The following is an 11,600-nucleotide window of genomic DNA, read 5'->3' as shown; positions in this document are numbered from 1 at the left end:
GCCTGCGGCGGGCGGAGGAGCCATGGCCGGGGCGGGAGGGCGCTGCCTGCTCTCCGTCTCCGCCCTCGGGGAGGGGGAGCGCGGTGCCGGGGCGAGCAGCGGGTGATGGGGAAGAGGCGAGCGCAGTGCTGAGGTCCTCTGGGGCCGGATGAGCCGAGGCTTGGCGCCGCGGCGGTGGCGGGGCTGGAGGAGGGGGCGAAGGAGGCTGTAGGGGCGGCCCCCGCTCCGGCTGCCCTGAGGGGAAGGAGCCCCCGACCATGGAAATCGAGAACATCGTGGCCAACACGGTGCTGCTGAAAGCCCGGGAGGGTGAGAGCCGCGGGGCGAGGCGAAGAAGGAGGAGAAGCGGGAGTTCGAGGCGGGGCGGGCTGAGGACGTATGTTGGGGGAGGAAAAGGGTCTGAGGTGAGGGGTAAAGGGGCCCGCGAGGAGGGGGAGAGGAAGTGATGGAGGAGAAGAGGCTGGGAGGGAGGAGAGGCTGCGGGCAGGGGGTCGGGGCGGGGACCCCTGGAGGTGGCGGCGGGAGCCTTCCCGGGGCGGGCAGAGAGTCCCGGGCAGTGCCCCGAGGCACCTGCCCTGCTCCTCCCGCGGGATCTGTTCGGAGTTACCGGCTTGTGGCTTTGCTTATGAAAAAACACCCCTTCCTCCTTCCCCCTCGATTCTAATTGTGTTTTTACCGGATGTTTTAAAAAGGTCGTTAATCTGTAAGTTCCCAGTTTGTTTATAAATATAAATGCTTATGGATATAAACGATAAAGTGACATAAATCTTCTCTGGAAAAACCTTGCACTCCATCTTGCTGAAATTCCTGCCTGTGAAAAACGTAGCTGTTGAATGTGACCTGTACTCTGCAGTCGAATATTTTGTATTATCCTAATCCAAAAGTGTGCTGTTTCCCATTAGATTAACACTTACAGTTTGACTCCCCGGAACACCTTGAGCTGCAGATTCCTCCCCCCAGCTAACAAACGTTTTGGGTAGATAATTAGTTTTAGTATAGCACGTGGCTGCTGTTTAAAAAAACATCCTGACCTAAGATTGTCCTACTGGTTTTTCGTGTATATAACTGTCCATTAAATGGCCACTTGAATGTCCCCCTGGATTACCAGTGTGCTTTGTGCAGAGTATATTTTTCAGCTTTGAAATGTGCATATTCTTTTTGGATTGGATCCTGCTTGTCTTAATTGTGTTGAGAAGTCCCATTAGTTAGGCTGGAGCTGTTTAAAGTGAGTAAGAGCAGCAGAATCTGCCTCTGTATGTTTTGCAAGTTCCTCCAACTCTAAATGGGTTTGGCACTTACGCCATATGTGTATCCAGTTAAATTTGCCTTAAGCAGCAAGAGAGGAAAATCAGCTTTTTGACTTTGAAGTGGGGTTTGAAAAACAGAACAGTGATCACAATTTTGGGCCATTTTCCAGCCTTAGCTGAAGAGACCACCTCAAACTAGAGGACATGTTTTGGCTGGTTTCACTGACGGTAACATGTCTGTGGTGGTGCTGCCTGAATTTGGAATTTGCATTGAAGTCATCTGAGAAATGAAGGGAAAGTGGAATCTGGCTCAAAAACTTTTCTGTGCCCAAACCCTCACCACAGAGAGCGGAGTGGTAATCTGCAGAGGCTTTCAAGTGGATGCTTAATGTCAGGCTGCCTCTTTAGTTAAGGTTTCACTATGTTTAAAATAAATTATAGTGGTAGAACTGACCAAACAAGATATTTTAATGAAGTAAATGAAAGTCTGAGAGCAGCTGATGTGAAGATCAGTTTTTTACCTGCCGTGAAACTTTAAAAAGTAATGGTTATAATCTGTTACTCTCTTTGTACCTTCAGTTGGCCTGGGCTCTGTTGTGAATTCTGGCACCAAAAAAGCGAATTCTGGCTTTGAAACTCTAGAACTCCATTGATCAATTGGCAGAAAGTCTTTTACCTTTTCACTCTATGCATGGGGTGTTTTTTATGTCACATTTTTCAAAACCCTCCTTGAAATGAAAGCATTTTCTGTCGATTGCATGCTCTGGCTGGTCTGGGAATGTCTGGTTTACTCCATCTGTCAAGACCATTTCATAAAATCCCTGTCCCAGCTCTGTTCTTATGTGCCTTCCATTGCCAGGCAATGGGATTTGTGAAGTTAGTGTGTGAGATAGATGTTTTAATATATTCTTTGCTAAAGGGGCCTCACAACTGGGACAGAAGAGCAGACTTTCAAATTACTTCCCACATTTCTGTTATCACACTCTATAGTGTATGGAGGGGTGGGATAGCATGGAAAAGTGCAGAATTCTTTCTTGTGGAAGAAAGCAAAATCCAAAGCTACTGTACAATAGCAGCCTCAGTTATTTTCATGTCTAGGCTTTAGCCATGTCAGTAATCCTTCTCCTCTGTGTAGGTGAGAGAAGGTGATCACCTGGATAACAAATCAGTTGTACAAGCAAATAAAATAACATGTAAATTATGTACTCTTATTCTTTGTTTGGGGTGCATGTCAAAAGAAATCAGTGAGGCTTAATTATGGCATGGGTCAGTCCAACTTGAGAGTCTTTTCTGATGAAGATGAGAGTAGCAAAAGGTTGTACCCTTGAATCCATCTTACAAAGTGTTTTAACCCCAAAGATATGTCATTTTCATGTTGTAAATATAGAAACAATAAAAGATGTGTACCTGTCCACTTCAGGTTGAAGAGTATGACATGTAGAATGGGAATGTAGAAATTCCCAATAAATAACACCAAATCTTACCTGAGCACATCAACTGGATTTGTACACATCATTTTCCTCTAATTTTAGGTAGTCTCACACTTCTGGATGTGAATATCATTTGGGTTTTACATTTGTAGGTGTGCAGAATCAGCACACCTTGAACAGCGAGGTTCACGTCTACCATTTCAATCTGATTTGATACATAGTGAGTAAATTTGATCTATGTTATTAGAGAGCAAGCAACTCATGTCAAATGAATCTCCTCTTGTTACTTTCTTCTCTTTTACAATAAAAAATGAGGTGCTCTTGCTTTCTGGTTCTAGGCTATCTACCTGCTCACTCAGGCTTACTGTTGGCTTATTTCATTAGAGGCATGAATCTTCTAATTCAATTTGCATGGGGATAACATCTGTTTATAGGAGTTTACTAATTCCATTTTTCAGGTCATACAAAACCCCCAGCTTCCCCCCAGCCCCAAAAGTTTAAATTTTGTCTCTAAGAGGATGTTCATATCTTTCAATAAAACACCATTTAAGAGAAGCCTATCTCTCTTCATCAAAAACTTGTAATGTCTCTGTAGCAACAGCAACATTTCTTTATGATAATAAGGGAAGCCATCAGGGTTCCTTATCCTCTTCTAAAGCCACTTGGTAAATAATCAAATGCCAATTATTTGTACATGTGAGTGTTAGTGATACCACAATACATGATTCTTGAATGTACCTACAACTAGAAGATGTTATGATGGCACAAAGTATCCTTTGGTACTCCATGGATGAAAGATTCAGGAGTTGGGTGCTGTTTTTCTTTCCTTGTTCAGTGTTTCAGTTGACCTGCTTCTGCCAAAAGCTGGCAGTCCCTGGAGGGATTTGCCTTCAGACAAAAATTGCAGTGCAAGGTATTTTGGGATTCCCTGTGCCAGTTGCCTGGGGGGTTGCCTGAGGGTTAAGTGGCCCTGTGTGTCAGTCCTGCTCTTTCCTCTTGAGATACATTACTCTTTGAGAGAAACCTGGGTGTGGGAAGGAAAAGGGGGAAAACTTCCTCTTAAGGTGAACCCCATGGTGGAACAAGCACCTACTACTGAGGTGACTCAGTAGAAAAACAAGAGATTATAAAGCAAACTCAAAGTTGAGTTTATGAGTGCTGAAGTGCAGGAACTGAGGTACAAAACCACATAAGTGATAGTGATGTATGAACTGAGATTGCAAGCTTTTGCACCAGGTAGTCCATGTTCTCCTCACTCAGATTTGTGTGAAAGAGTAGTGTACAACAATATGTTTTGTAGTTGTGTACCAGAACAGAGAAATTAATGCATTCATTTTTTTCCCAGCAGAAAAATATTTGAAATGAGTTTCACTTGAAGGACATTGAAGAATTTGTCCCATAAATGGAGAGAAATAATAAATATAAACAAGGTTATTCTGAAAAACAAGAGTTCCACCCCCAATTTTTATTTTATGTTCACTTTTCTCTTTATATTTATATCTTCTGTTTTTATTTCAGTCACTCTCAGTAAATCCTTTGAGTAAGCCCCAAATTCATATCAGCATCCCACACATAGTCTGTGATGTTGGGAAGGAAAGAAATTAATCTCTGTATGTTTTAAACTCCTTAGGAGTCTTTCTTTTTTCATTGCCTAAAGTAATAGTCTCAAAAAAATACACCCAAAGGGTAGATGTTCCTTTGAAGTCAGTGGCAGTTTACTCCAGGTGAGGATCTATGCCAAGAGTACATTTTAAACATACCTGGTCCATTTGCATCCACTTTAAAATTCATTTATATTGCTATGGCAGGAGCAGTTTGGGGATGAGAATTGGGTCTGCTGTTAGGCACAGCATATCCTCTGATATTATCATTGATTTTGGCTAAATTAAGGTCATGCCTCAAATAAATTTCCCCCCAGCTCTTGGTTTGTATGGTTCTAGCCTGTGGTTGCAGAATGGCTGAGGCAGTTGCCAGCTGGATCCATGAACCAATTTAGGGTATGTGGGTTTTTGAGGTGGTTTTGTTCCTTATGTTGCTGGGTTTTGGGTTTGGGGTTTTCTTCCCAAAGTTGGTTTTCAGATGAATCAGTAAGCTCCTGCAGATTTGATAATTGCTAGGTGCAGTCCAAGGATGGATTTAGAAGGAAGGAACTTTTCAGTAGCAGAATGTGATCACAGTTTGGCTTATATGAATCCTGTAAGATACTTGTTTCAGAATAATTACTTTAATGATGTATTCTTCACAGAAAATGAGCAGTCCACTCAAATAGTGAGTTTTGTCTGTCTGGGCTTGAAAGCAATTGAAATCATTCTGGAAGCAAAATAAATCCTACTTTTGCTTGCAGTATAATGTAATATTTCAGTACAGTGTGGATGATACAAGGAAGGTATCCTATTTTGTGTGTGTTTGTAACTAGGAAGATAATTCCATGGAGATTGCTCAGATCAGTTTGGCTATTGAACTGAACTGAATTCTTGAATTATTTCAGGGGTAGGACAAGTGGGAAAGCAAGGCACACTCATGCCCACAAAGTCCACCAGCAGCAAATACAAATTTTAACATGAGAGTGCTGAGAGTTTTTGTAGTTGCCTTCAATTGTTGTCAGTTCTTCCCTCATTTGCCTCCTATGTTCTTTTGCACTCTTATTGCATTGTGCTTTAAATTGCTGTAAACTCATTGTGGCAGGAAACATGTCTTCCTGTGTTTGTACAGAATTATGCACAATGCCTGCCTTTTTGTCCTTTATTTAATGAACTGTAAGGAGAATGCATGTGGGCAAGTTGGAATCTTAAATAATTACATTTACTAAATAAACACAACACGAGATGTCTAGTAATTGATACACGCTGCTGCTTTGCTTATTTCAAATGTGGCAATTACAATAGAGGTTGCACAATCAGCTTAAAGGAATTTTATTTCTGTACTATTTGTTGCACTCTTAGTGTACTATCACGCTAAAAAATTCCTTGTTTGTTGACTGTAAAATTGCAGTGCTCTGGGTGTTTTTTCCCCTTTGTAAACCCTGTCCATTGGCTGGCTAGAGACATCTCGAAATGTATGCAGAGATGTTAGAATGTTTCACTGCAAGAAGCGATTAATAAATGCTCAGATCAGTTACATTTACTCGGGTTGATCCAGGCTTTCCATTCCACACCTAATTGGTGAAGTGCAGAGGGTGTGCTCTGGCATTCCTACGTGTGCACATGATCGCTGGAGCTGCATAGAGAGCCCGTGTGAAGAACCAGTTGTTCGAGTGCTGTTAGCTTGGGAACAATAAATGATTGTGCACGTAAACAAACGGCACAAATGTTCACGGAGAGAGCTGGGCTTTTAACTGCCTGCTGGGTTACTGCCTTGACAGTCAGATGAGCCAGAGCGCTGGAGTATTACCTTGCTGAGTCCAGCTCCATGTACTTGAATCCAGGAATGTGAGGGCTATTATCTTGTAAATGCCATAGTGATCTGTAATCTATAGATATCTTTTGTTTATTTATTGTACTACTTGCACTTTTGCTTCTGTTTGCATTCAGGAGTACCTTGGCCTTTGTAATGCTGGTGAGTTAGGTGCTAACCTTCTGCCAAAACCTGAATTTTCAGCCAGGTGATTCTGATAAGTTTACTGAGAACTGGCCAGATTGTATTTATCATATGTCTGGGGGGGAAACAAAACCATCAACAGCAACAAAAAAACCCCTTTCTCCATAGAAAAGCGTTGCCACTCTCTTTAATGTAGTTGTTAAGCTGTGACCAGGCTTGAGTTGATACAACCTTGTATTTTGTCAAAATACAACTTGATACCAGTTGTATTTGGTAGAAAAAATACATCTGGCCTGCAGAATGGAGAAGGTTGTTGTGAACCCCCACAGCAGCACCTTATGAGCCATCTCTAGAATTAGAAGCATGACAGCCTTCCTCAAGTGATGGTATGTGTGAGCTTGTCTTCTAGCTTGAGCTTGATGCTGTTCCAGTGTTATGGTTTGATCTGAGGAGCTGAGGTATTAATTCCACACTGGTTTGTGCCTTGAAGGTGGATCTTGCCCAATAAGAGCATAAAAGCAAAATTTGTTACTCAATGAGTAGTGTTTATAAATGCCTGTATAGCATAAGGTCATAGTTAAACAGGAATGTTTTGGGTTTTTTTGTTGTTTTTTTTTTTTTTTTTTTTTTTTTTTTTTTTTTGTGAAAGGTTTTAATCCTTATTGTGAGTGGTTTGAAGAAAAATGTGTCTGGAACTAGGAGAAGATTTGAATTCATGTGAGTTTTGAATCTATTAGGAAACTTGCCTGGAACTGCCTTTGCTGTGGGAAAGACATGCTTTAAGGCAGTGTCTGTACCCAGCTTATTTTCATGTGTCTCAGTGTAGATGATGTAGAGCTCCTGCATCAATTGTTTTGCATTTTTCCTTGAACCAATTGATTTGATTTATACACTAAAGGCGTGCTGTAGGTTGTCATCTTGTTGCAGTCTTAGGCTTTCAGAGTTTATCTGGGTGTGGTCTAGTATGAATTTCTCAGCTGGTATCTGACAATCTGGTTTGTGGAATCAGTTTTGCAAGAATGAAGTTGTAGCAATCGTGCACCGCGGTGCTACAGAGCTGTGTGCTGCTCAGCCTCAGATTCATGGTGCTTGCCCTGCACAGGCAGGAGAGCTGGGGCACAAAAAACTCCCTGCCACAATCTCAGTGCCAGTAAAGAAGGATTCTGCATGACAGAATCCAAATTCATTGTCTCAAGGAAAACGGATTTAATGATGTTCAGTGAAGATTGTGCTCACTGAAATGAGAGTCAGGCTGCAGTCAGGTCTGCAAGGAAGATCTCTGTGGCTCTGAGAAGTGCATCTGAGGACTTCAAACATATTCTTATTTCTTGTCATAGGTTGTGGCCACAGCGGTTTCATTTTTTGCAACTAGTTGTGGTTTTACTGATGAATAAGCCAACTGCATTGCCTTACATACATTTTTCAAATATTTCTCTGAAGGTTAAAAAAAAAGCTGAAATAAAACATGTAAACATTTTGCCCATACCATATTCTAGTGCACTGATTTAACTGAATTTAGTATGTATCTTTTTAAGAAGCAAAAATGGGGAAAGAGTTAAATGTTGAAATTGTAACTCTTAAGAAGTAATTTGAGGAGAAGGAAAAGGTAAGGTTCTTTGTACCTGCAAATGTAATTGAAGTTTCTCCTCACTGTAATGGTGTATTGCTGCACCCACCCTTCTCTTTGAGTTCACTTCAAGCTGGACATTGCTTTTAGCCATGATTCCTTCGGAAAGAGGCAAAAATCAGTAATTGATCTGAGCCACAGAGGTCAGGCAGAAAGCACCTTAACCTAATGGCTTTCTGCCTCTTCTGTTGGAAAGTGAGCTCCTCGTCTTTCTGGAAGAATTTTATCTGAAGTGTTTTAGAATGAGATTCAGAATAGAAGCTCTGAAATCAATATTAGGACACTTTCAAACCACAAGTGTTATAATTTGATTTGATCCTTCTTTTAAACTGCCTCAGAAATGGAAAAGGATTTTGTGATTAGGGAATAACGTGACAAACAAATTGGCCTCCTGCCATAACTTTTACCAGAAATGTCTCTTTACATTACTGGGACCTACAGACTTTTACAGTTGCATTTGCTGTAAATACAAGAACATTCAGTTCAGAGAAAAGTGAGAGCACATTGATTTACTTGATACTGCTAAGCACTTGATTCTTGTGTATCATTAATAAATTATATGTAGCCTTTATTGACTTCTGTAGGATGATGAATTCAGTTGCATTCTAGCATGTGTTCTCTTTTTGTAAAATGAAGTTCATAATGGTCACATTGTAAGTAACTGGCCAAATATTTGGGCAAAATGCAGCCCTTTTAGTGTTGGACTGGAAGTAAAATGCACTCGCCATCCTCTCCTTTTTGATGAGTTGGGTTTTTAATTTGATGGTGCTTCAGAATGTGATATTCTTGATATATGTCACAGTTCATTTGACATTTTACAAACAGCAGCATGATGTGAATCTGGGTTTGGTTTATCATTCTTGATCAGTACTGATTGTGTGGTGTCATGCACAATTGAGTCTTTCTGGGCAGTTTCTAACAGAAGCAGTTTAACTTTGTGGACCTTGCAGGTTAGTATGACATGGCTGAACCTGATACTTCTATCCATTGTTTTTCATGATCACATAATCTATACCCAGGCCTTGTTATTCAATGTATGAGTACAGGCTATCTATGTTAATATTCCTTGATTTTCTTTGTGTTCACTTCTGTTAGAAGGGTGTTATGTTTTGTGTGATTTGATTTTCTTCAAGCATGTTCAACTTCTTTTTAAGATCAAAAATATATTGTTAGAGTAGTTACAGTTTGCTTTAATGATGCTGGTAATTACAGCCTCATTATTAGTTCTGGTACTGCTTGAAATATAGGATGAGAAGTAAACTCCATATTTTGTGTTCTAAAACTTTATGGAAGGCAAATGACCTGCAAAGTGATTATTAGAAAATGAAGTGCAGAAGAAGTTTGCATTTTTTTAGAGAGTAGGTGTCAGTTCAAAGAATGTCCACAAGTCAATATATATAGGTGTTTTATTCCTTATTTTTTTATCTTTATATGGATACTAGAGTTGGGAATATTTTGTGGCAGCAGCACAGTAAGATGTCAATATTCCTGTTATCAAGGATAAATTTGGTATGAACCAAAAAAATTTGGTGTGAATTTGGTATGAAGCAAGGTGCACCAAGCTGGGACTGGTCTAACTGCATTGGTGGAATGGTTCAAGGAGCTGTATGTTTGGGTAAAGAGGGGCTTTAAATAATACATGTTTTGTTATTCTGAAGATTTTAGTTCCTTTCACCCTACCAATTTACTTCTGAAAGAGTTTGGTACCCTTTGCTGCTTAGTTTCTATTCAGGTTACATTGGGTAACTCCCTTCCTTTTCTCCCATTGTGGTTAGCAGTGTGTATTGCTTTGGTACAGTGAGAAAGCCTCTGTGCAGATTTGCTGCTGCTCTGTCATGTGCAAATGCATCTGATCATATAGCTTAGTAAAATCTTTTCAAGACTTTTGCAGCACTAAATTACTCTTCCACAGAAATGTTTTGGATCTGAAAGTGTGTATGTGTTCCTGTCTATCTCTGCTTTTTTGATAAGTATGCATATCTTCTGTAAATGAAATTGGCCAGGGTAATGTGCTGAAACACAAATGTGTTTTCAGTGTAACATGGAAAATGTAGCGCAGATAGATTTTTTAGAAACTGAGAAAAACATTGTGGTAGTTTTAAAAAATCAATACTAATTCAACACCAGTGCTGTGAAATCTGAAGCATTGAAAATATCTAAATTTTACAACAGCTAAGCTCTTCCTGGTATCCTTGTGTGCTCTAGAGTAAATACTGTGTATTTGAGCTATGCCCTCACATTTATTAGTGGGATCTACTCTTACTACTACTACTGCCCTTAAAGAGAGAATATTTATGTACAACTTTATTATTGAAAAATGTGTTTAAGAACTTTGTTCTTGGTATTTTGTTACTCAACTTTATTTTCTTCTATTATTTACCATGGTTGAGAGATAATTCTTGATTGTTTTTTTGTTCCATCTTTGATGTTTCAGTTTTGGTTTTTATTTTCAAAATACCTAGCTATTTGTCTTTTCTCTGCAGAAATGTTCTACATACACAGACAAAATGTGAAGAATTTGTCTTAGAAAAGACTACATGAAACATGAAAAAAAGCATGAAAGTTCTTCTGTGTCACATTTGTTATTGGATTGGATATCCTTCTAGATGGTTTTCTTTCTAGGCATGAAAAGTAGTCTGACACATCTGTGTAGAACTGACCTAATTTTATGCTGTTAATGTTATGTTCAATTTTACTCTGACTCTGTATTGTGTTTTATGTTATTCATATTTTCTTCTAGGCAAACGGAGTGGGCGTAGTAAAAAATGGAAAGAGATGCTGAAGTTGCCCCCTGTCAGTCACTGTGAGGGTATTCGGTGCTCCATCGGTGAGTGTCCCCTAGAGTAAAGGCTCTCCTTGGAGAGGGAAGGATTAGAGTTTGGAAAGGATTCTGTCTTGTTTCCTAATGCTAAATAGCAAAAAAAAAAAGCTATTAAACTTGTAATATGATGGAGAACTTAGGAGAAAAATAAAATTTATGAGAAGATAAAAAGTGTATCACAGCTCCTTGTTTGTTAAAGGAAGCTGTTCCTCAAGAATAGATTTATAAAACCTTGAATTAGAAAAAGGAATCACATTATAAATTGATGGTAATATATTTCACCCTTTTCCTTAATGCCTTGTAATAGTTTTTTATTGTTTTCTGTTATTATCTTGTATTCCCTCTTTCCAAACAATCTTGTTTGCTTTGGTATTGCTGTTTCACAGTATGGTTGCTTTTTGCACCCTAACCTAAATGCACCTCAAGCATATAATTCAGTGTGCTTTTAGTAAATGGGATAGTCAGTAGAATACAGATGTGGCTGAAGAGTGTTTCACTATTCTTTGGAATCATTGCATATTTATGGGATCTTTGATAAATATGTTAATGTAAAATCTTCATGTTCGAGTGATGTTTTTCTGACTTCAAATGGGAGTAATGACTATCCTACTACAAAAATAAATAAAGATTTTTTTTTTTTTTCCAGAAAGAGACTATAACCAGCTTTGTGACAAACAGCCAATAGGAAGACTTCTCTTCAGACAGTTCTGTGATTCTAGACCAGATTTGAAAAGATGCATTGAATTTCTGGATGCAGTGGTAAGTAGTGAGAAACGGATGGTGGCTATCAGTAGGCAGTGTCTTATAAATTCTTGTATGTAAATGTTGGATTTTTGTGCTGGTTTTGCTGAGATAGAGTTAATTTTCCTCATTGTAACTCATTTAGTGCTATATTTTGGATTTTAGACCAAGATAATGTTGGGAACAAGGATGTTTTA

At 39.5% G+C, this 11,600-nt stretch overlaps 1 protein-coding gene across 3 annotated transcripts in view; it reads left to right on the top strand.

Annotated features, from left to right (window-relative positions):
• The first annotated feature begins 25 nt into the window (after positions 1-25).
• The window catches only part of GRK4 (G protein-coupled receptor kinase 4), a 38,793-nt gene continuing 27,218 nt past the window's right edge, over positions 26-11,600 (top strand). For 2 of the 3 annotated variants that reach the window (XM_054633194.2, XM_077177776.1), the window contains exons 1-3: positions 29-309; positions 10,582-10,668; positions 11,309-11,421. In XM_054633194.2, the coding sequence (XP_054489169.1) occupies positions 258-309; positions 10,582-10,668; positions 11,309-11,421 (252 nt within the window). In that variant the 5' untranslated portion in view covers positions 29-257. Of the gene's footprint in view, positions 310-10,581; positions 10,669-11,308; positions 11,422-11,600 lie in introns of all 3 variants that reach the window. The other variant, XM_054633195.2, reaches the window with a different exon arrangement.

This window comes from Agelaius phoeniceus, chromosome 4 (assembly GCF_051311805.1).
Source record: "Agelaius phoeniceus isolate bAgePho1 chromosome 4, bAgePho1.hap1, whole genome shotgun sequence".
Lineage (NCBI taxonomy): Eukaryota > Metazoa > Chordata > Aves > Passeriformes > Icteridae > Agelaius > Agelaius phoeniceus.
The sequence above is the reverse complement of the archived record's forward strand: the minus strand, read 5'-3'. Positions and strand labels throughout refer to the sequence as shown.